This window comes from Chiloscyllium plagiosum, unplaced genomic scaffold, assembly GCF_037043375.1.
Source record: "Chiloscyllium plagiosum isolate Xiang-an unplaced genomic scaffold, Cpla_swu_hap1 HiC_scaffold_18, whole genome shotgun sequence".
NCBI classification, from domain to species: Eukaryota; Metazoa; Chordata; class Chondrichthyes; order Orectolobiformes; family Hemiscylliidae; genus Chiloscyllium; species Chiloscyllium plagiosum.
Window position 1 is genome coordinate 65,399,210 of NW_028270156.1, and position 26,188 is coordinate 65,425,397.

At 39.6% G+C, this 26,188-nt stretch overlaps 1 protein-coding gene across 5 annotated transcripts in view; it reads left to right on the forward strand.

Annotated features, from left to right (window-relative positions):
• The window catches only part of ambra1a (autophagy and beclin 1 regulator 1a), a 390,498-nt gene that overhangs the window by 103,348 nt on the left and 260,962 nt on the right, over window positions 1–26,188 (forward strand). For all 5 annotated transcript variants that reach the window (XM_043706209.2, XM_087996752.1, XM_043706210.2 and 2 more), the window contains exon 9: window positions 12,040–12,213. In XM_043706209.2, the coding sequence (XP_043562144.1) occupies window positions 12,040–12,213 (174 nt within the window). The remainder of the gene's footprint in view (window positions 1–12,039; window positions 12,214–26,188) is intronic.

The following is a 26,188-nucleotide window of genomic DNA, read 5'->3' on the forward strand; positions in this document are numbered from 1 at the left end:
TTCTTCCTGACATTTCCCCACCCCCACCCCCATCCCACCAAAGCACTTTTTGTAGCATCTTTTACACTTTCCCCCCCACTTACACCTCTTGCTGCCTTATTCACCACTAGTTCCTCCACCTGAAAATCTCCTTATCCCTTTCCAAAACTATCTGCAACAGCCTGCTCCGACCCCTCCCCCTCCCCCTCCCCCTCCCCCTCCCCCTCCCCCTCCCCCTCCCCCTCCCCCTCCCCCTCCCTTTCCCCCTCCCCCTCCCTTTCCCCCTCCCCCTCCCTTTCCCCCTCCTCCCCCTCTCCCTCCCCCTCATCTGGCTATTTCCCTCACCTTTGACCCAAGAAATGGAATTCCCAAGCTCTTGAAAAATGTCCTGCATCCAGGCCAATAGTAGCTTTCAATCCGTAACACCACCAAGATACCATCTTTCATAACTCTGGACCTCAGCTCCTGGTACTCAGCCAATCGTTACCCTAGTAATTCCCTCAATGCCAGCATGGGGTAACTTTCCTAACAGCTGCTGCTCGTTGAATTACTGTGCATATGTCTCTCTCAGGTTTGCTATGAGGAAGCCTATGAGCAACTTTTCCTCACCATTTTATTCTTATAGGTGACCTTTGTCACCCCTGTCCCCGGGAGTGGATTTTCCTTGGTGATTTAGTCTTTCAGGGTGAATGCAGCTGTTGCCCCTAAATATTTTGAGGGTGGGTTATCACAGCCCTGTTGTTTGATAACTGCAACTCTGACAAAGAATGGTGTGAAGGAACATTTTTTCTCTCGAAGTATGAATAGTGGTCCTTCATTCCCATGTTTATAATGTCTTTTTCCACTAAATTGCTTATGTGGAGAATGGGATTATGGATTCTGTGGTCACATGACAAATTGGCATGCCATGCTTGATGTCATCTTATTCTAAGACCAACCTAATTAAAGCAATCATGGACCAGCATCTCAGAATGATGAGATCTTATGCCCTGAAAAGTAATCTCATTTATGTGTGAATGAAGAATGCATGTTTGTCGTGTCAGGCTGCAGTGGGATAGTGCACTGGGAATTACACCCTGCTATTCCTGAAGTTGTCACAAAGTTAAAGTTTTTATGGAAAGAGTTCAAAATTTCCCAATTTACCTCCTTTTTTAAGATTAGTTAACAAAGCACAGACAGCTTTATGTACTTTACGAGAATTGTAATTTGTTACACTCTCAGTATATTTTAGCTGCAAGTAAACGATTACGAACTGTCAACATATTCCTTTGCTATTTAAAGCTCTAATCCCCTATTCAAACTTTGCTTCATGTTCATTCAGACAGACACAAAGGAAACATTGGTGTTATGAATGGAGGGAAAGCTAGTAAAGCTGTTTGATCCCTGTCGCAGGATACACAGAGATGATCCTTTTAGCTTGTCAGGACTCACTGCTTTCCATCTCTCTTCTCCAGGGACTTTCACTTGCTTGTAGGAGATACAAAGAAACTGGTTCAGAAATTACAAGGCCTCTGACTTACTCGCTGGTTAAAAGCCACGACTGGCAAGGGAAGAATAAACTGGCTTTCTTCAGCTTAGGATGAATTTTACCATAGAGAAAAGGGCATCTCCTCCCTTTTCAGATGTATGAAGATTTCTGGCTATACCGTTCAATCTACTAGCTGTTCAGTTACCTGGGAGTTAATCACTTCATTGTTGCCAGGCAAAAGATTTTTGACAACATATTAATACAGTCAGCTGCTGTCTGCTTTAACCTGCCCCACTGACTTAACAAGTAACGTTATAAACAGCAATGGTAACTTACTTCTAAAAAATACAACCATCCTTTTCGCCTTTAAGGCCACAACAACACGTTAACCAATGTAAATGAATGATGAATAACAATATTGAATCATGGGAGCTGTGTTTATGTACCTAATTTCACAGGTACTGATTTCCTGATCTTAACTCAGTTCGCAAGTACTGGAGTTTGTTGTACATGACGGCATTTCGCCGTGGAATCCTTGAATGGTAGAGGTTAAACTTCTAAGTACATTGACAGACTTTCATGCTCTCGCTCTCTTGCTCTCATTCTCTCTTTTGCACTCACACTCGTGCACTTGCATGCACGCTCTCTCATTCACACTCTCACACTCACACTCTCTTGCTCTTCCACCGCCATCCTATCTTTTTCTGTCTATCCCCTTTACTTTCTTTCTCTACCCACCTTTCTCTTTCTCTTCTCTTTCTCTCTTTTCATCTCCCCCTCCCCTCATTTTCATGGAGGAGTGCGGTGCATTAAAAAGAGGGTTAGAGATTTTACTAACAGAGCTGTATGTTGATTGCTCATAGATGATTATTTGTGATTAGAATTTATTTACTTATTTGTAAAGTAGTTATTCTTCACTACAGGATTCAGATTGCTGTTTTAGCTTGATACTGCTAGACAGGTAAATTGGGACTTTGTGCACTTTCAGTGAATCCATTACCTTTTGTGGTGACCCAGGCATTGTGGGCTTGAGAATAAGCATTTTCCCAAGCGTTTGTTCCACTGTATGCATGTGTTCTCTGAAGCCTCACCCATTTTGCTCTTTGTTCAAACCATTCCACAGACTAAATATCATGACTCTTGAGACTATGTTGAGGAGTGATTTGTTCACTGAGGCTCATGCAGCAAAATAAAATTGTTTAATTTAATTGAAAATCCATTATAGCTGTGATATTCAATTCCTTGTATTTGTCTGCAAGATAATAATCCTAAAAATTATATCATTTGAGGGCGCAACAGTTTTTCTTCTTGAAAATCTCTACCTGGTAACTCATTAATTTCAGGTGTATAGATCCATAGCCTTGAATGTTATGACACTTCTAGTGCTCATCTAAATGCTTTTAGAAGAGTGAGGTTTTCCAGCTCCGCTACCTTCCCATGCAATTATTGACACCCACCACCCTCAGTGAAACAATTTTTCTGCAAATTCCTTCTAAATGTTCTGCCTTTCACTTTAAAATTATGCCCCCTTTTATTGACTCTTCAACTGAAGGGAACAGCTGCTTCCTACTAACCCTGTCCATGCTGTTCACAATCTTGGACACCTCTGTCAGGTACCCCCCTGTACATTGGTGAACGACTCCAATTTGTAAGAAGAGATTGAGTTGTCATCCTTTTACCACCAATCATTGCAACTGAGCAGGCAGATAGATATAGAGTGATGCATGACAAGAACATCTATTTTCTCATGAAGAAAAAGAAGTTAAGCTTCAGGAGTAGTGACTGTCAATGGTGAAAAAGCATAATTTTGTTTGAAAGTTTGGTAGATACAGGTTCTGTTTGAATTTGTTTAAGTTGGTATTTATTATAAAAGATTTATTTCTGCTCTTTTTGTTCCTTATACCATAGTCATGAGACACAAATTTTCTTCAAATTTAATTTGTTTTTATTGATAATTTTGTGCATTATTTAGTAGCATTTGATTAGCAAATTTCCTTCATTGTCCTATTATTGGTTATTCGAATTTCATAAGGTTTTAAAACTGAAACCTCAATGAAGACCAATTTACAACAACAAATATTGCTTTCATACATATTTTTAAATTCTCTTGTGGGATGGAGCATCACTGGCTGGTCAGCATTTATTGCCTGTCCTTAGCTGTCCTTGAGAATGTGATGGTGAGCTGCTTCTTGAGCGCTCCATGTTTGTTGATAGACCCACAATACTATTAGAGGAGTTCCATGATTTTCACCCAGTGACACTGAAGAAACGGCAGCATATATCCAAGTTAGAATGGTGAGTAGCTTGAAGGGGAACTTAGAGGTGTGTTGGTCTGGTGTTCCTATGTATTTGCTGCCCTGGTCCTTCTAGATTAAAGAGTTTGTGGGTTTGGAAGGTGCTATCTAAGGATCTTTGAATTTCTGCTGTGCATCTTGTAGACAGTTAGCTTCTTGAACAATGTTAGAGCTAAACCCATCCAGGCAATAGTGACAGCCAGGGCATTGATAGTGGGAAATTCAGTGATAGTAACATCATTGAATGGCAAGGACTGGTGGTTAAATTGTCTCTTACTGGAGGTGGTCAGTGCCTGGCTTTTATGAAACACAAATGTTACTTGCCATCTGTAAGACTAAGCCTGGTCCAGACCGTGTTGTTTTTGAGCATGGACTGCTTCAGCATCTGAGGAGTTGGAAATGGTGTTTAACATCATGCAATCATTGGTGAACATCCTCACTTTTGGCCTTATGATAAAGCAAAGATTCATGATTTAAACTTCAATTAAATGATAATAATAGTTTAAAATTAGATTTTTTAAGATTTCTGAAGAAATTGTATCTGGTATAAACAAAGTTGATTAGAATGCCTAGCAGGAGTTAAGGCCTTGCTGAATGATCAACACTGAGATTGTCTATTCTCAATTGATTGCTGATTCATAGTTTAAGACTTTTGACCCATTCTTTTGGAATAGTAAAAGGAACGGAATCTTTAACAATCCATCTGATTACAAACTGGATTGTCCAGTTTTAGGACTCATCCGGAAGTTTGTACTTAAATATCAGTTAGGGGAATGTGGGTTTCAATTGGTACAGTACATGAGAGTGAATCTGTTTTATGTGGCATATACCAGCATCAGTCAGAAGTATCTTTTCACACTGATGCTTTGATCGTATGCTCAAGCTACCCAGAAGTTGAGCTTGACAGCAGAACAAATTGGACGGTCTCCTCAGAAGGGTGGAGTCTCATTCTGCCTAATTTTGAAGTTTGTTCAGGTCCCATCATCTGATTACATGACAGGAAAGTTTCCTCTTTGTGAAAACAAAATGTCTTTTATGGATATTAAACTTGTATAAATGTAGTTTAAATGCCATCATTCCTACCCAAATTTGAATTGGGCAAAAACTGATTAGTTGGTTCTCAATCCAGCTCTTAGGTGAAAACAGCAAATGCTGGAGATCAACGCAGGTCAGAAAGCATCCACAGGTAGAGAGCAAGGTAATGTTTTAGTCTAGATGACTCTTCATTAAAGCTCTGATAAAGATTCATCTAGACTTGAAACGTTGGCTTACTCTCTCTATGGATGCTATTTGACCCGCTGTTATCTCCAGCATTTGTTGTTTTCAGTACAGATTCCAGCATCTGCAGTAATATGCTCCGACAGGTCGTTCTAGCCACTGATATGTTTGAGATGAATTAAATTTTACATACAAAATTTTTGTTTTAAAGTGACTTCCTGTCCCTTTTACAAATAATATTCAGGCAGAACAGTTTGTACCCATAAAATATTTCAGTGAAACACAAGCAGAAATATGGTTTAAAATTTATTTTCTTAATTTTTCTTTTTTCTTTTAAGGCAACACTGAAAGAGGAGTCAACTCATTAGAGGATTCATACCATAGGGAGACTACAGGGTTTATTGTCCTATAATTCCTGTTTAATAATGTGAATGTTTTTGATCTAAAACATACTAGTGCAGCAGCATGACGTTTTTACATCCCAGTATCGCTGAATGATACAATTTTGAATTCTTTTTTTGGGAAGATGTGTTTCTCAAATTTAGCAGATGTCTATTTCCTCACCTTAGCTCAGTCAGCAGGGGCAGGAGTTTATTGTAGATGAGGAAATTCTCCAGAATACCCTTGATTGGGGGTAAAAATCTATACAATTGATGTGTCTATTTGGAAAGACTGAGTTACTGAGCTTAAATGTCCAGCTGATCAGAGATAGATCATACCTGACAATTTTGATGGAATTTTTGAAGAGGTGACTAAGTACTGGATAATGAAATGTCAATGGATGCTGTTTGTGTCAACTTCTAGAATGCATTTGATAAAGTCCCTCATAAGCTGGTAGCTAAATTTGAAGCTCATTGAATTGAAGTTAGTGATTGGGTTAGAGGTTTGGCTGGATGGCACAAGGCAGCGTAAGGATAATGGGCAGGTATTGACTTGTTGACCTCTAAGAATCTGTTCCAGGCCCTGAATTATCTAATGAGCTATTTATTTATGACTTTCTGGCCCATCCTCTCACTTTCTTGAGTCAAAAGTAAGCAGCATAAGCAGTGTAAATAGCTGTATAACATTACAAAGAGATATTGATTAAGTAATTTGCCATCCCTGTGGAAATGAACAAGTGCAAGGTCACTCACTGTGGACCTAAACAAAATGGAACAGGCTACTTTCTAAACAGAAACCCAAAGTCTCGCAGGGGTCTACTTATCATTAAGATATTTTGAAGAGGCACAGAAAGTAATGAAGGAGAAAGCTAATGGAATTCTGACCTTTGTTCTCCATTCCTCCAGACAGAAAGGAATAGAATTACAGTTATATGTTAGTTATACAAAACCCTGGGTTAGACCACATCTGGATCACTCTGAGCAGTTCTAGGCAATGCATCTTTGGGAAGGATATGTGGACCTTGGAGAATATACTACACAGATTTAGCAGAATCAGGTTTGGATTCCAAGAAGTAAATTACAAAGAGAGAGAATAAGTTTGGAATTTGGGAGGATAAGGGGTGATTACGTCAACATTTTCAAGATATTAAGAAAAGTAATTGGGTGAATAGAGGGAAATTATTTCTGACCAGGAGGCTAGGATTAGGAGGCGGTATTCCAAAGATTAGAGCTAGAAATTTAAGGAGTGAAATTAGGAAACACAGACAGATCTGTGGAGACTTGGAATTCTCTTCAGCAAATGGCAATTGATACTAGGTCGATTATTTGTTGCAAATCTGAGGTGAATATATTTTCATTAGCCATGATATTAAGGGACATTATGGAGGTACTTTGCAAATTAGCGCTGATGTCTTTGCAAGGCTGAACAGGCTAGCGGAATAAAATAAAATAATCCAATATTGAACTCAGCACAACACTAATAACAGTACAACTATCACAGCCTATCCATTATTCCGATACGATTGCAAAGGTTTACAATTTAAGAAGACTACCTTAAAGTCATTGTGCAGGGGAATAGAAAACGTATTTTGCATGTGTAACCTTAATAGGCAAGGTTAGTGTTCTGTGCAATTCTTTTAACCTGAAGAAAAGCGCTCAATAGAAAATTAAGATGATTTGTCAAATTAAATTATGATAACCTCTTACTCAGATACCAAATCGTGTTTCCACAATGAATTCATTAATAAATTTGATAGTTCAGATATCCAAATCATTGGTCCACATTGGTTTCTGGAGCTTTGAGGTACTGATGAATGAACGTGACAACAAATCTCAATGCTGGTGTGTGTCTTTCTCGATTTGTATATACTGACCAAATCTGTAGTCGTTTAACAGAAGTAAGTGAACATTTTCAGTCTCCTGCTTTTTAGGTTATCATCTCTAACAGATATGTTTTTTTCCATCAGATTTTTTTTTTTCCTTTCAATGGCCCTAAGCAAATTGGACAATCTTTAATCTTTGTTTCAAAAATGGTGACAGGAAGCTGAGAATCGTCATTTCATAATCTACTTTCTGACTTAATTGGTTCATTCAGCCTTTTAATGCCGCAAGTGAGTTATTATTGGAAATACCATATTGATATTACCGAATTTGCTGTTCTGGAGTATTTGGGTATGCAATCAATGGAAAATCATTGTGCGTGAGTTTAAATTGTTGTTTATTCCATCTAAAACTTGGAACTAAAAACCTTAGGAAAAGCTGAAACTTTTTGAATGAAATGTAATTAAATTTTTAATGCTGCTGAAGATACTCATTGCCCTGACCCCAACCCCTGAGAAGCTAGTTAACTATTTACGAAATGTCAGATTTCTCCATTATGTCTGAAAGTTTATTTTAGCTTCTACTGAATCCAATCGTAATCATTCATTTTGGTACGTGACATTTTATTTTATATCCTGCTCTGCTGTCTGTTAGAATGCTTTAATGTAATTGGATACTTATCCTGCTTGGTGCAGCCATAATTGCTTCATGTCTAGAGATTGCCTTGCCTTGTAAGCTAAGGGGGTGCAATATTTCTGTTGGATATTCCATTGTTGCTCCACTGTTGACTGGAAAAATATAAATTACTGCAGTGAAATAGCCAAATTGAAGCATTTAATGGCTTCAAGGAGGAAATGTGGACTTATCTTTTCATGAAACATCAGCGATTTCATTGTCAAACTGTTTTTCTCTCTCTCTCTCTCTCTCTCTCTCGCACATATTGTCCTCCATATCTTCTGCATCAAAGTTTGTTGTTGTCTCTGTTCCTTCACTATTAAGTATACTTTGGAATCAATAGGTATTGGGGGCAAACTCTCCACTGGTTGCAGTCATACCTGACACAAAGGGTGGCAGTTGTGGTTGTTGAGGTCAGTCATCTCAGCTCCAGGACATCTCCGCAGGAGTTCCTCAGGGTAGTGTTCTAGGCCCAACCATTTTCAGCTGCTTCATCAATGACCTTCACTCCATCATAAAGTCAGAAGTACGGATGGCACTGATCATTGCACAATGTTCAGCAATATTCATAACTCCTTAGATACTTAAGCAGTTCATGTTCAAATGCAACAAGTTCTTGATGATACCCGGGCTTGGGGTGACCAGTAGCAAGTATCATTTGTGCTACACATATGCCAGGCAATGACTGTATCTCCAGTAAGAGACAGTTAATTGTGTTAATCATCACTGAAATCCACTTTAACAACATCCTTGGGGTTACCATTGACCAGAAATTCAACTGGGTTTGCCACTTAAACATAATGGCTACCAGAACAGCAGCATGTACCATCTACAAGATGCACTGCAGAAATTCACCTGAGATCATTAGATAACCTCTTCGAAATTCATTACTGCTACCATCTCGTTGGCCAAGAGCACAGATGTATGGGAACACCACCACCTGCAAGTTCGCTTCCAAGCCACTCACCATCCTGACTTGGAAATATATCCCCAGTCTTTCAGTTTCACTGGATCAAAATCCTGAAACTCCCTCCCTAAGGACATTGTGGGGCAACCTACTGTACATTGACTGCAGCAGTTCAAGATGGCAGCTCAGCACCACTTTCTCAAGGGCAACTAGCAACAGACAATAAATGCTAGCCAGCCAGCAATGCCAATGAGTCACGAGTGAATAAAAATGTTTGCAAACACTTTTCTCCAAGTCAGTAATTTTAAGATGTTTGTTTATTTTTCATCAACGATACAGGGAGTCTGTGCTGACTGTTTTGCTTTATTTTCTACAGAAAAACAACTAGCATGTGTTTAAATTCTTCCATTAAACTGGATCTCATTTTTCCATTGAAATCATTCAGTTTTTGTGTTCCTAAACTGAAGCACATATATCTATTTCTGCCCCACCTATTCTTGGATCTTGTTTTTTAAAAAAAATGTGATCAGAAGCTTGAATTTTAAATGCTTTGTGCTTGTAGCAGTTGAGAAAGATAACTTGTTCTGCCATTGTAAGCCTCATCATTTTGCACGCTCTTAGTCACAATCTGTGTTGCCAAATACAGTCTAAAGTTATTGAGGACATGGAATACGACAAATAATTCTGTAGGAACAGTACTATATTACATGCTGGCCTTTACAAGGATTTACATGATCTAATGATTAATCCAAAAGATATTGGAGTTCATTTCACTAAACTGCTGGTCAAGAAAGTGACTGATTCAATTCACTGGGATACTTTCAAAATGGCTATATAGGAGGCTGCTGTAACATAGTTTTCTGTGCATTATAATTTGGAGGCATTCAATGAGTTTTTTTGAAAAAAAAATACTGTTTAGCAGCTAATTGCCCATACCTCATTGTCCTGGAGAAGATGGTGGAGAGCTGCCTTCTTCAACTGCAGTAGTCTTTGCTGCAGAGGCATGCACGCAGCTGTTAGTAAGGGAATTCCAGGATATTTGGCCCAATGGTAGTGGGAAAATAATTTAGTTTAAAGTTGTGATTTGAGGCTTGGAGGGGAATGTGTAGGTGATGGTGTTCCCCTACATCTCCTGTCCTTGTCCTTCTAGGTAGTGGAGACTTTGGGTTTGGAAGATGCTCTTGGAAGAGCCTTGGTGAATGCATCTTGTTGTTAGTGCCTACATTGCTTACTGTGTTCAATGCTGAAGGTGGTGTATAAGGTGTCAGTCAAACAGCTGCTTTGTTTTGGATGATGTCAATCTATTTGAGTGATACTGGAACTGCACTTATCCAGGCAAATGTATTGCAGTGTAGCTGTACAGATCACATCTTATTAGCTTACAATTTTTAAATGTATGTTGCTTGGCTTAGTGTAAAATTAGCTCCAATACTTGAATTAATTTAGCAAATTCTGGCATCACATTTTGCCTTACAGGTAATTGTACAATACACCAGTAACTAATTTGAATAGAATTAAGTTTATATTTTATAAAAAATGGAATTAGATTGTTCATTTTCTCAATATGATTTGCTGTACAATTAGGTTGACTCTTGCTCTCTCAAAATGATGTGAGAAGCCTTCTAATTTAGCTGGCTTTAATGTCTAGAATCCTGTTTTACTGGCTGTAAATGAAACTTTCCTTGAAAATGTACACTGCTGATGGACTCTGATCTAATTATGAGATTTTCTTTGCATTTCAATTCTTCAGGCCTGTCACATAACTGATTTAAAAGTATTTTAAATAATCCAGCTGGCGTTTGAAAATGCTATACTAATGAATTGGCACAGTCCAGAAGAATACAAAATTTAGAGATATAACCTTAACCTGATAAGTAACTCTTTGCAGTTATACCCAGATGAATAAAAAAAGAACTGTATGTGCTTCATGGAAGAAATGCCATGAACACAGCAACATTGATTTAAATTAAGAAATTGAACTGATGGTGATGGAATTTTCAATGAAGCATCCAGATATGTTTCTCTAATTTAGAAAGGAGTACCAGTGTAATAAGTGCTGTTTACTGCCAGTGTGCAACAGTGTGGTTTTTAATATTCTGCTGATTGTGCCAAATGACAAATATAAGCTACTCCCATTTGTTTGAAAGTAACCCCCCTTCAGTAATTTTCTCCTTTGGCTCATTGGTAGAGGAAAAATTTACTTGACCTTGTTCTGAAAAAGCAGCCTGTCAAAGCTGTTTCTAACAGTGACATTCTTGATAGGATGTCTTCACATTAAGGTTAATCGTGTGGTACAACACAGCGATTATTACAAATGGGATAGATTCAAAACAGATCTAGCAGCACCAGACAAGATATTCATAATGCTTTAACCATAAACTGTAGCAGAAATGTATTCCACTACAACCTTCAATGTTATCTTCTAGAACATCTCTCAATTTACAATTATCGTTAAACTAGAAAAATTTGATTTAGTAAGGAATGCAGGAGAGGAGGCCAGGAGCAGCTCTAGCTGTGCCTAAAAACAAAGTGCCAAGCTCATGAGGCCACATGATGGGACTGCATACGTCCTGAAGGATTGAAGCAGTGCATTGCATAAATCAACAGATGAGTAATGAAAGTTGTCATTGTATGTGCTGTCATATTATCCGCTGATAACCTCACTGATGCATAGTTCTAGATGTCATGACAACATTAGTCCAAAAATGGATAAAATAGCTGACTTCCAAAAAATGAGATGGAAGTGACTGCCCTTGCTTTTAACCATGATTAGTCACAGTGAAGTGGAGATGATATACAGGTATTAGCATTAATTAGGTGTTAACAACCTGAAGAATGTTTGAGTAAATTAGACTTAAAATTGGATGTCTGACTATTGGGATGCAGCAAAGATCTATACTCAGTTATCTGCACTTGTATGATCAAGTTGGTTGGAGGGTCTGAGTGTAATGTATCTAGTTTTGCTAATTTTACCAGGTGCAAACGTAAACAGTGAGGTGGTGTTCATAAATAACTGAAAGCTAGTATACAGGTGCCGCAAGCAATTCAGAAGGCAATTGGTATGTTGGTCTTTATTGCAATCACAATAACATCTCTTTATTCTGGTTGCTTAATATTCATATTGTGATTCTATACTGCCACTAAGTCATTGTGCTTCTGTCCTTGAATTGCATGCTGTCTCCTATCTTCATTTCTAGTTTTTTGTAAATTTAGATTTTATATTGAATTGATAAGTTATTAATTGTACATGTATCAACAGGATGATGTAATTAAAATCTTACACTCATGTCTTTTCAGGTTATCCCCCGCCTATTACGCCCATCGGATCATCCAGTACCTCTCTCGAAGGGACAGTATTCGACAGCGCTCAATGCGATATCAGCCAAATCGAATGCGAGCTAGTTTGGAAAATTCAGCAAGCAGCCCTGCCCAGCCCATTGATGGTGCAGATATGGATTTTGATGATTTTGAGTAAGTATAGATTGAATTTATATTTGATGGACATGGCTACTATGACCGTTAAACATCTGACCACTTAAATCTTCCACTGTAATAGGTGAAATCTTATGCTTGTGTTAACTCTATTTCCCGTCTCCTATTTCTTACTTGTCCTCTGCTCATTCATATATCCCTCCCTCCTCTTCATCCTCTTTCTTCTTTCCTTTGCTACCTCCTTCACTCTCACCTGCTACTTCCATTGCCCTCCTCCTCCTCTGTTTCCCCCCTCCACCACCTGCCCTCTCATTTGCTCTTTGGAATGCCATTCGTCATCAGAATTAAGAAGACATTTTGCACCGCCTTGAAACTCCTCTGAGAACAGATGGCAAGGTCTGTTAAATAGGATAATAAAAGTACGTAATAATCTTGTGAAGACTCATCGTCTTATTAAACCCAAAGTTCTTCAATGTTCCATCGTTATTAGGGTTTGGTAAATTCTTATGACTAATATTGTATCAGCGCTAAGCTAGTTCCTTGTAATTTTTGCATAATTATAGACTTATGTGTGTGGTGTTCTGGGGCAATAATCTGTTAGCTCTGTGACTATGATTCGATGCACTGTCTCCTCTCTTACCTACCTCACATGTATCTACTACATTTGTGAAAATATTTTTATGATGTATTTGAGCAAAGTGCATTGTTCTGCAGTTTTAGAAACATGACTGTAATCATGGAAGTTTGAAATATCAGAAACTGCACGTTCTTGTGCTTTTTAATTCTAGTTTAGAACGACGTCTCATTTTGAATCTTTGATTTGCAATTCACCTTTATTTGTGTTACCTCATGCAATCACTGTTAAAAATTTGATGTTCCTTGGCCACGTTATAATTATAAATCTTGGCTAAAATGTGGATCTTACACAACCCTTGTTCTGAATTATTAATGATACCCTGCTTACTTTGAATCATGGGCTAGAATGCCAACAGTTCCAACAGTTGGTGGCCTGTGGTTTCAAGGATTATGATTTTGGCACCTGTTACTTCGCTTGCTAGCATTACTTATAGCTTTTGGTATGTGATATTTTCCCTGGGAAAAGGAAGATCTGCATTTACTGCAATAGAAGTTCTGCAGTGTATCTATAGCATTCATGTGCCTAAATCATTTAACTTGACTTGAGGGATTTGCTTATAGGCTGAAACATTGGTACGATGACGAATCATTTGGTCTGGGTGTGATCAGTTTCGTGGGCTTAGCCAGTTTTGAACACACTTTTTTAAAAAAAACTAGCGTAAAAGAGTGTGGAGCTCAAGTTGGGCTTGATGTAAATGAGAAGTCCCGAGATCTTTTGTGCTTGCAAGTTTGATTTCAGGCATTTTACTTTTGAAAATGTTTTTAAAAACTAACAATACATGATCCAAGCACACATTGTGTTAATTTTGGGAAGTGTTTTGTTTTATGTTCTTCCAGTATTGTGGGGCAGACAGGAGATTGGCATTAAGACAATGGTCAGGTGGTGGAGCAGCCTTGAGTAACTAAACAGCCTAACTCCAACTTATATATTGTTCTTGTGTTTTTCTCTCACTTGGACCCATATGAGTATTACTAGATGTAAAATTTGTCAGGGACCAAATAAATTGGGTAACGTTTTAAAACATTAATTTACAAATTGTTTGTTGATATGCATGGTAACAATGCTGTTTGATTAATACAACTGGAAGTGGACTAATCCCAAAATAATCAGTCTTTAATCAATCTGATTTTAAATAACTGATGATGGCTTTTTAAAAAAAATTACCGGAGTTGTTTTCTCATTGTATGGATGTACAGTAGTCATTTTCTGAGTGAACCAAAGCAATCCAGCGTTTAAATATTCATGTGCCTGAAAGAATCAACTTGATTTGAAGAACTTGCTTGTAGGCTGAAAAATTGGCATAATGGCAATTCATTTGGTCTGGGTTTGATCAGATTCGTGGGCTTAGCCAGTTTTGAACACATTGCTTTTTAAAAAATTAGCATAAAAGAGTGTGGAGCTCAATTTGGGCTTGATGTAAATGTGAAATCCAAATATCTTCTGTGCTTGTATGTTTGATTTCAGACATTTTGCTTTGGGGGAAGAAAGTCCAGTATAACCTAATGAAAGTTACTGATTGCTCAACCATAGAGACTTTGAGCACCGAGAAAGGCAGTTTGAGTCTTTGTGCGTGTGCTGGGCTCTTTGAAAGCATGGTTGTGCTTAGTCCCAAGCTCTGCTTTTAGTTCATAACCATATAAATTTGTCATCTCAAAGAGCCATTCTAATACCTTCCAAAATTTATGTAGCAAATCAGTTTCCATCGTCTTTTTTTTGGTCCTGTTTCATATCCTAACAACTCTCAGTAGAATAAAAGTGTCGATGCCCTGTGTTGATTTATTTCTAATGATTTTACTTTGATGATCTTTGATTATGACTTCATTAATTAAAAGGGCTGGCTTTACTCTTTATCAAAACATTTCAGAATTTTGAAAAACCTCTTTATTCTCATTGAAGCAGAGAGGGTTGTCTTTTATATAGAATATAGAAGAATACAGCGCAGTACAGGCCCTTCGGCCCTTGATGTTGCGCCGATCCAAGCCCACCTAACCTGCACTAGCCCACTATCCTCCATATGCCTATCCAATGCCCGCTTAAATGCCCATAATGAGGGAGAGTCCACCACTGCTACTGGCAGGGCATTCCATGAACTCACGACTCGCTGAGTAAAGAACCTACCCCTAACATCTGTCCTATACCTACCCCCCCTTAATTTAAAGCTATGCCCCCTTGTAATAGCTGACTCCATACGTGGAAAAAGATTCTCACTGTCGACCCTATCTAAACCCCTAATCATCTTGTACACCTCTATCAAGTCACCCCTAAACCTTCTTTTCTCCAATGAAAGCAACCCCAAGTGCCTCAGCCTTTCCTCATACGGTCTTAGTACCATACCAGGCAACATCCTGGTAAACCTCCTCTGCACCCGTTCCAGTGCCTCCACATCCTTCCTATAGTATGGCGACCAAAACTGCACACAATACTCCAGATGCGGCCGCATCAGAGTCTTATACAACTGCAACATGACCTCAGTACTCCGGAACTCAATTTCTCTACCAATAAAAGCCAGTACGCCATATGCCTTCTTCACCGCACTATTTACCTGGGTGGCAACTTTCAAAGATCTGTGTACATGGACACCAAGATCCCTCTGCTCATCCACACTACCAAGTATCCGACCATTAGCCCAGTACCCCATCTTTTTGTTACTCTTACCAAAGTGAATCACCTCACACTTACCTACATTGAACTCCATTTGCCACCTTTCTGCCCAGTTCTGCCGCTTAACTATATCCCGCTGTAACCTGCCACATCCTTCCTCACTGTCTACAACTCCTCCGACTTTCGTATCATCCGCAAACTTGCTCACCCAACCTTCTAACCCCTCTTCCAGGTCATTTATAAAAATGACAATGGTCCCAAAACAGATCCTTGCGGAACACCGCTAGGACGGCACTCCGAGATTAACCTTTGCCATCGACTACTACCCTCTGTCTTCTTCCAGCCAGCCAACTCCTAATCCAAACCTCCAACTCACCCTCAATGCCATACCTCCGTATTTTTTGCAGTAGTCTACCATGGGGAACCTTATCAAATGCCTTACTAAAATCCATATACACCACATCTACCGCTTTCCCCTCGTCCACCTCCTTAGTCACCTTCTCAAAGAATTCAATAAGGTTTGTAGGGCACGACCTGCCCTTCACAAAACCATACTGACTATCCTTGATCACATTATTCCTAACCAGATGTTCATAAATCCTATCCCTTACAATTCTCTCTAAGATTTTGCCCACAACAGAATAGAGACAATCACGTCCTTGTCTCTATTAAGATCCTGGGAAATCTTCTCTGCATCTTTGCTTCCCTGATAAAGGGACTCCAATTTAAGATTGAGATGAGGAGGAATTTCTTCTCTCAGGGTTGACAGTCTTTGGAACTTCTTGCCACAAAGCTATGGAGGCAGTGTTTTTAAGTATTTCTAAGACTTAGATTCTTGATCAGTGAGGGAGTTGAAGGTTATATGGACAGCACAGGAAAGTAGATGTGAGGAATGTTGATCAGCCATGAGCTCACTGAATGGTGGAGCAGTCTCAAGGGGCCTACTACTTATGGTTTTATGATGTAGTGCCCAGAATTGTTCTCAACATTCCATCTGAGGGGCTAACAAGTGAATTATGAAGTTTGAGACTGATATCTTAGCTTTTATGTTTAATGTCTCAATACTTAAACTGAAAGAATCCAGATGATCTGTTAGCTTATATGGACACTGAGGTTCCTTAGCTGTATTGAAAATCATTTTTAGTGCTGCTAATAGGATGCCATCTATATTAGTGCATGACTATGTAATTCAACATGCATCAGCCTTTTATTTTAAACCTGTCGTGACCATGGAACTTTGCAGCTAATTGACAACTTTTTGTAAATCATTGACCTGCAAGTTACCGTCGTATGGCAGCAAAGCTGTCAGCATTTTTTATCTTTACCCACCAGAAACTGACTGCAATGTCTGGAGTTCAGATTTGTGCAGTTTAGTCCCAGCATTCAGAAATTCATATCAGTGAATCTGTGCTTCTTCAAAAACATTGTTGAGTTTCCCCAGAAGATAATTCATTAGAAATAGTGGGACTTCAACTTTTTGGCTATTAGTTTTTTTGTAAAAGAACTGCATTTTGTTGAATGTGGTGTAGCTGGGCTTTTAATAGTTCTTAATTGGTTCTTGATAAAATAATTTCATATTTGTAGAATGTGGAATTTTTACAGTATGAATTGAAAGTGTCATTATTTGTATATTTTTCTTTAAAAATTATTTACTATTTTAGTTACTAGCTTAATCCCTTTTCTCAGTAATTTATTTCACTATGTGTAAAAATGTAACATTAAAAGTGCGTTTTATTTCCTGGTTTGCTATCAGTGAGAATAGTTCAGTCTGATTCATTACTAACCCTTCTGACAGCATTGCTTTTGCTGGATGACCCCATGATATTGACACCAGATTCAAGCTGACATCAGAAAGGGGGAAATCCCTTGCACAGCGATCTCCAGGTATTTTATGGGCAACCTTCTTTGGGATTAGTGCCAAATTCATTATTATTGATATATTAGCCATTCCACATGTCATGGATCATAGGCTAGCACCATATATCTCTAAACTCCTCAAAGCGTTTTTGTGCATTGTTTACTTGGCAGTGCAGTGACTGTTATTGTGTAATTGTGTAACAGTTTAGCAGTCATTTTGTGCATAACAACATCGAAATCAGTTGCTTGATTTTATCCATGTTTGCTGCAGGAGCACTGCTTAATATTCTACAATATTCTTCAAGTTGTCAGGTTGGGTTCTTATTACATGCCAAACAGGTTAAAAGCTGCATTGGAAAAATGCTACAGCCTAACACCATTATCAGTACTGCACTGGAATCTTAGCTTTCAAGTCCAAAACTTCAAACATCTGCCCCAGAGATACCATCTGAGCCAAAATGGATGCACCCAACGGATCACTGACTTAGAATCTTGGATCACGCAAAGATTTAGCTGTTTGTACCAGTTGGTTGCTTTTTGTGGCATCCTAACATGTCCTGTTTTGTGAAAAGCATCTGAAATATTCAGTCTTTTTTTCCACTTGATGCTGAGATTTTAGATTTGAAGTTAGGCTAGAATAGTTGATAATGGGAATCCTTTTTAAATTCTGCTTAAAAGTTTTATATTCAAAATTATTGATTTACATTACGTCCTGGACTTTTACAACATGGAATGAGGTCCTTTAGCCCAGTGCACCAGTCATCAAACATCCATGTGTTTTAATTGCACTTTCGAACACGTAGCCTGCCTTGTATGCTATGAAGTTTTAAATGCTCATCAGTTGTAAATGACCTGAAAATTCTAGCGTTTACTACCCTTTTAGACAGTGAGTTCCAGATAACTACAACTCTGTGGGTGAAAACAAATCTTCTCTCAAATCTCCTCTCAATCTTCTGCTTTAAAGTTGTGTTCCCCATTGCTAAGTCTTTCCGCATCTACTCTGTCTATGCCTCTCGGAACTTTGCAACCATCAATCAGATCCTCCGTCAGCCTTCTCCACACTGAAGAAAACAACGCCAGCTTACGAGTCAGAGAACTGGGGGGGTAGTGATGGCCCAGTGGTATTATCACTGGACTGTTAATCCAGAGACCCAGGTAATGTTCTGGGTTCACATCACACCATGGCAGATGGTGGAATTTGAATTCAGTAAAAATCTGGGATGAGTGAGTCTAATGCTCACTGTGAATCCATTGCCAATTGTCAGCAAAATTTATCTGGTTCAACTAATGTCCTTCAGAGAAGGAAACTGCCATCCTTATCTGGTCTGGCCGACATGTGACTCCAGATCCAATGCAGTGTGATTGACACTTAACAGCTCTCTTAGGAATGGGCAATAAATATTGGTCTACTCTGCAGTGCCATCATCCCATGAATCCATTAAAAAAAAATTGTCCGCTTGCATCATTAAAAAGTGTAATAGTTTCAGATGCCAATGAAATAAATCTAAATTATTACAGATGTTATTTAATTGGTAATTTTAAAAGCTCAATTCCCTAAGCACAATGCATGTGATATCTCCCTTTTTATTTCAGAATGTTTTAGGGCGCAAATCCTTTGGACATAATTGATGTTTCTCATGCTCTTGTGATTCTAGTTCCTAAGTTCCTGCTGTAATTCTTCCATTCAATTAGGAATCATAAAAAAAACAGCTGCTTTATGTAAATGACTGCTGCAAATCATCACTTGTCCTTCTTTCATTTCATAAAAAGTTTTAATTATTCTCAGCGGGAAACAATTTTATATCCCCGTTAAGCTGAATGACAACACAGCAAACTGATTAAATAATGAACATGTAAAGAGAACATGCTTCACCATTGTTAGGTTTAAATAAAATAGAAAAGCATCTTGTTATTTAACTTTCTGTATTAATTAGTAACAGACACATCAGTCTTGCAACCTGAGATATGTTGTTTGTGAATCTCTCTGGTTTATTTTTAGGGAATTTGTTTAGAAAAACAGGGAAGTGAGGAGGTTTATCTCTTGGTGCTTGGGCTGGTTAACAATAATAGTTTATAGCATCTCCAACATCTAGGGTAAGAGTAGTTTGTTTGGGGCCCTGGATAATATTGAGGCACAAGTATGTACAGAATATTCTTGGTAGGTTTGAATTTAAATGAATGAACGCTTGAAAAATGTACCAAATGATATTCACTGGTAAATTGTATCCCTAATCTTTATATAGCACTTGAACTTGAAAATTGATTACATCTAACAGAACTGACTCGTGCTGCACAGAGACACAAGTCCAATTAATAATTTTCTGTGGCAATGGACTGAAATGCTTTGACAAAATTCTGCATGTAGGACTTACCCTGAAATGCATTTTCTGCTCTAATTGTGTCATCTGAACCCACTGTGTCTTCATACTCATCCTGGATATTTATTAGTTTTGGTACATTAAGTACCTTGTTTCTAACACTGATTTTTGCCAGTGGCTCTCCCTCAATTGAAATAAATTCCAAGAACCAATTTTCCACTGACTGAAGGCTGCCTTTTTTTTGCCAGAGTTATTTTGCTACCTGATCGTGATGATTGACTACTTGCTGGCGCTATGTAGAAATGCAGGGTAATCTGATTTTGCAAGGTATTAATTTCCTAGGAAAATGCATCCTACCTGTAGGGATTGCTTGTTAGTATTTCACTGTTCTAATTAGCAATATGGGAGGGATGATTTGCCTGTTGTTTCTGAGCAGCAAACGACTGCTTCAAGCTTTTTGTACATTAAGAAGAGCAGTATTAATTTCAAAAGAATTGGCAACTCTTTAGATATTGGGAGGGAGCCACATTAGCATATTCTTGTCCATCTACAGTTGCTGATAGATGAAGCATTTCTGTTAGAAATAAATCAAGGAATTGCTCTATGTTGGAAGCAGATCTTTGGCATGTTTTAACTAAAATAATTCAGGCCATTGAGATTTTTTTTGGGGGAAATAAAGTTTGCAACTATTGGAACATTGATGCTGGATTGGTTTTGCAACAGGTGGGACTAACGAAGGGAAAGTGTACTTGACTTTGTCTTTTCGAATCTACCCGCTGCAGAAGCATCCGCCCATGGCAGGAGTGATCACTATGCAGTTATTGCGGAGATGAAATCCCGTCATCACATTGAGGATATCTTCCATTATGCAAAACGGTACAGACTTCAAACAGATATTAGCAACTTGAAACTGGGCATCATGTGGTGCTGTGGACCATCGCCAATAGAACTGTGTTTAACCAGAGCCTGTAACCAGAATCATGGCTTGGCATATCTCTCACTCTGCCATTACCATTGAGCCAGGAGACCAATCCCAGTTCAATGAAAAGTGCAGGAGGGCATGCCACGAACAGTTCCAGGTATTCCGAAAAACAAGCTGTCAATCTGGTACAGCTACAACACAGGGCTACTTGCATCATGTACAGTGGAAACAGCATGCAATAGATAAGACTAACAGACCGCAACCAGCAGATCAACCCAAAGCACTGTCGTCCTGTCCCGCTGTGAATGGTGGAGAATGAAACAGCTGACAAGAGGTTGACTTTCCTCAAATATCCCCATCCTGCATGATTGGAGGAATAAGCTGCCCAATGACTTTAGGTTTGGGTTGTGCCAGAGCCACTGAACCGATAACTTCATTACAAAGGAAAATGCAATTTTGGCATTTATTGCTAAAGGAATAGACTATAAATGTAGGGAAGTATTTCTGCAGCGGCATAAGGCATTAATGAGATTTTTGAGGTACATAAGATGCTAAAGGGGTCTGACAAAGTAGACGCAAAGAGGATGCTTCCTTGTCGGCGATGTAGTTTCTGAATAAGAGGTTGCAGATTTGAAACAGAAGTTAAGAGAAATAACTTCTCAAATGGTTGTGAATCTGTGGAATTCACTAACCCACTGCCACTGAGTACAATGGATGCTGGTTTATTGAATGAATTTGAGGAGTGAGGGAGGGTAATGGAGAGCGGCCAAGTGGAGGTGAGGCTGAGATGAGATCAGCTACGATCGTATTGAATGAGAGAGCAGGCTAAGGGAGCTGATTTGCCAACTCCTGCTCCTAGTTCTTATGTTCTTAAGAGCATGTTAGAGGCTATGGATTCTGTAAATATCTCCCTAGTGATTGTCCACCAGCAATTCAACACAATTCAAGAGTGTTGTGAAGTACTTTCAACTTGTATGGATTGTGCAGCTGTAACAACATTCAAGAAACTAAATGCCATTTGAATCAAAGTAGCCCATTTGACTGATATTCTGACAATCAGCTTCAACCGTCACACCAATGCGTAGTGGCAGCCATGTGGACCATCTATAAAATACATTGCATCAACTCATTAAGGCTCCTTAGGTTGCACTTTACAAACTGTAACCTCTGACATTTGGAATGATAGGGTCATTAGATGCATGCAAATATCAGCACCTCCAAGTCCCCTCCAAGCTCCACACAATCGTAACTTGGAGCTATATTGCAGTTATTGGGACAAAATCTGAAACTCCCTTCCTAACAACAGTCTGGTTGTTCCTGCACCCTAAGGATTGCAGTTGTTCAATGAACCCACATCCCATGAACAAATACATTTTTTAAAAAGTCAGACAGTTCTTTTCTCCACCTAGTCATCCCTTGAGCTTTTGTTTATTTCATAGTAGCCCTCAGTGTGAAAGTGCAGATTGGCTCTCAGGCGACCGTATCAACACGGACATCTACTACAAACCGACCGACTCCCACAGCTACCTGGACTACACCTCCTCCCACCCTGCCCCCTGTAAAAACGCCATCCCATTCTCCCAATTCCTTTGACTCCGCCGCATCTGCTCCCAGGAGGACCAGTTCCAAAAACGCACAACCCAGATGGCCTCCTTCTTCAAGGACCGCAATTTCCCCCCCGACGTGGTCGACGATGCCCTCCACCGCATCTCTTCCACTTCCCGCTCCTCCGCCCTTGAGCCCCGCCCCTCCAACAGCCACCAGGACAGAACCCCACTGGTCCTCACCTACCACCCCACCAATCTCCATGTATAGCGCATCATCCGCCGTCATTTCCGCCACCTCCAAACGGACCCCACCACCAAGGATATATTTCCCTCCCCTCCCCTATCAGCATTCCGTAAAGACCACTCCCTCCGTGACTCCCTCGTCAGATCCACACCCCCCACCAACCCAACCTCCACTCCCGGCACCTTCCCCTGCAACCGCAGGAGGTGCAAGACTTGCGCCCACACCTCCCCCCTCACCTCCCTCCAAGGCCCCAAAGGAAACTTCCATATCCGCCACAGATTCACCTGCACCTCCACACACATCATCTGTTGCATCCTCTGCACCCGATGTGGCCTCCTCTATATTGGGGAGACAGGCCGGCTACTTGCGGAGCGTTTCAGAGAACACCTCTGGGACACCCGGACCGACCAACCCAACCACCCTGTGGCTCAACATTTCAACTCCCCCTCCCACTCCACCAAGGATATGCAGGTCTTTGGACTCCTCCATTGCCAGACCACAACAAAACGACGGTTGGAGGAAGAGCGCCTCATCTTCTGCCTAGGAACCCTCCAACCACAAGGGATGAACTCGGATTTCACCAGTTTCCTCATTTCTCCTCCCCCCACCTTGTCTCAGTCAAATCCATCGAATTCAGCACCGCCTTCCTAACCTGCAATCTTCCTGAGAAAAAAGTGCTTCCTCTTGTTGCTGCCCTGTTGTAATCCTCATTGGGGTGGGGGGTGCATGAGGGTTTGCAACTATTCACGTAAGAGGCTAAGAATTCTGTTGCTATCTCCAACCTAGCTTCCCAGTGGCTGTCCATAATCTACTAGGCTCTAGCCAAGAGTGTTGTGAAGCATATCCGCTTGGATGGATTATGCAGCTCTAACCATTATTCTCAGGTGGAAAAAAAAAGATTTGTAGGGAACAATTGCTGAGGAGTTGCTCCTTTGGATATTTTCTAAGGCACATTTAGATAAATTGGATGCAGGTAATCTGGTATCAGCTGACTTTCGGTGCTGTATCCAGCCATGAACTGATGTCCATGGTAATGTTGAGGCACTGGAGCAAGCAGGTACTCTGCAATGAACTTGGCTTTCCTGAGGCGAGAGGACATATGAGTTGGTCTGTGATTGGGCCAACAAAAGTTCAATAGGATGTTGATCGCTTTATAGCCCACTCCAGATGCACAAGACTTCCAAAAGTGGGAGCATACTGCTTGGCTGACAATCTTCGGCAAGGGTTTTTTTTTTTCTCCCCTTCAACCTTTATAAAGGGTCGTCTTCCATTTTTCTCTGAATTACGCAAGTTCATGGTGCTTACAGAAATCCAACACACAAGTGAAAGGAGCAATGCAAGTCTATTTAGAAAGTGTCCTAATATTGTGGTGTAAGGGCTTTTATCTAATGTAATGGGATGTGCAAAAAATTCCTGGACTGAAATGCACAATGCGCAACTATTTATGAAGTGAATAAATCTAGCCTCGGGAGAGTAAGATGGGTTGATGGTTATTTTACCAATTATTACACGTCTCTCCGTAGAGTTTTGTATTGTAAATTGGGAGGATAAGGGGATGAATGGCAGGATTTTTTTTTAGGTTAGTATATGTGAAAAGAATCAGATACAGATACTTATTGGTTACGAATCTGAACAGCATGGAAAGATGTTCACTCTTCAAAAATTAGTCATTTATTTTCTAAGGGTATTTGTTTGTGGCTTTATCAATTAGGTTTTATGAAATTTAAACATTAAGTAATTGCAAGTCTTTGGTCAAAAACAACTGCTAGGATCTCAACAGAAGACTACTCATAGTCGAACCTCAGCAATTATTGATATTGGTCTAAAGAGCATTGTGTTCATACGCTGCTCTTGTTGGGGATGAGATGTTGATTTGGGAAAATTGTAAATGTTAAGACATTAGAATCAGTCGGTGGAAAATACTAATTAAGTTAATATATCTTTACTTTGAATTTCAAGTATTGTTTCTCAAATGTATTGTAAGGTTGCCTTGATGGTGGGAGGCAGAGGGTAGTGGTAAATGATTGTTGTTCAGACTGGAGGGCTGTGCCACAAAGATTGGTGCTGGATCTGCTGTTGTTCATTATTTATAAGAATGATTTGGATGAGAATGTAGGAGGCATGGTTAATAAGTTTGTGGATGACCTCCAAATTGGTGGTATAGTAAACAATGAAGAAGGTTATCCTAAGATTGCAAAGAGATCTTGATCAATTAAGTCAGCGAGTCCAGTTGCACCAGAATACAATGGGATCTTGTGGACTGAGAAATGGCAAATGGAGTTTAATTCAGATAAAAGAAAGGTGTTGAATTTTGGTAGGACAGCACAAGACAGGATTTATACAATTAATAGTAGGGCCCAGGGGCGTATTGTTGAACGGAGACATGCATAGTTCCTTTGAAATTTGCATCGTAGATAGACAGGGTGGTGCAGAATGCATCTGGTACACTTGACTTCATCAGTCGGTGCATTGAGTACAGGAGTTGGGACTTCATGTTATACCTGTACAAGGCATTGGTAAGGCGACATTTGGAGTACTGCAGACAATTCCAGTCACCCTGCTATAGGAAGGATGTTATTAAACTGGAAAGAGCGCAAAAACGATTTACAAGGATGTTACTGAGACTGGAGGGTTTGAGTGATAAAGAGAGGCTGGATAGGCTGGGACTTTTTTCCTGGAGCATATCTGGCTGAGGGGTGACCTTTATAGACATCGCTTTAAAAAAAAAGAGGGGCATTGATAAGGTAAATTGCCAACGTCTTTTCCCCAGGGAAGGGGAGTCCAAAACTAGAGGGCATAGGTTTAAAGTGAGAGGAGAAAGATTTAAAAGGGACCTGAGGGGCAACTTTTTCATGTAGAGGGTTGTGCTTATATGGCGTGAGCTGCAGGGGAAATGGTAGACACAGGTACAGTTTCAAAATTAAAAAGACATTTGGACAAGTACATCAGTAGGAAAGATTTAGAGCGATATGGGCCAAACGCAGACACATGGGACTAGTTCAGTTTAGGAAACATGGTCAGCATGGACGACTTATGCCGAAGGGCCTGTTTCTGTGCGGTGTGACTCTGAGATAACTGAAACTTGGTATCATATGCCAAAGCATCATTCTTCAAAATTCTCTCTGAAGAATACAATTGTCTTGATTTCTAATAGATTAGCCACACATAACATTCTAGATATGCCGTTGATTAAATGAGATGGAAGGATATTCTACCAGTCAACAGGCTTTAATTTTCAGAAAACCAAATTAATCCCTCTTCCCATTAAAACTCCATTCAGAAACATCAGACCTGTACCAAAGTAACTAATAAAACTTAGAAAATAATTAAAATTGTTGACCATCCTTGTGCATGCATGGTGTGTGGTAAATAGGATTTGTGAATTGCTGCAGCTGTATACCACATGGAAATATGGTGTGTGGTTATATCAGAGACCCAGCTCGAGGATGCACTGGGATAGGTTACCACCATCTTCTTGAGGGCAATTAGTGATTAGCAGCAAATGCTGATCAACCAACTTTAACTAGTCACATCAATATCAACTTGATTGTGTATCTGTATGATACTGAAAGCAGCAGAGTTGTTTAGTTTTGCTTGTACAACTTTACAAGTTGTCAGTGGTAACTATTGGATGGTGTTTGTTTCGGGCTTTTCAGCTTCCTAAGTCTGTTTGGTAAGTTGAACTGAAATTCCTTTTCAATGGAACTATTACATCAAAAATTGTACTGCTCCTCAATATTACTATGAATATCATTTGACTCAATGTTAAACACACTACACCACGTCAGAAATGCCAGATTAACAAAAGGTAGATCTTAAAAGCTAAACACCATGTAGGCTCGTGCAAAGGTACATTACTCTGGCTTTTGTGATTAGTGATGAATGAGA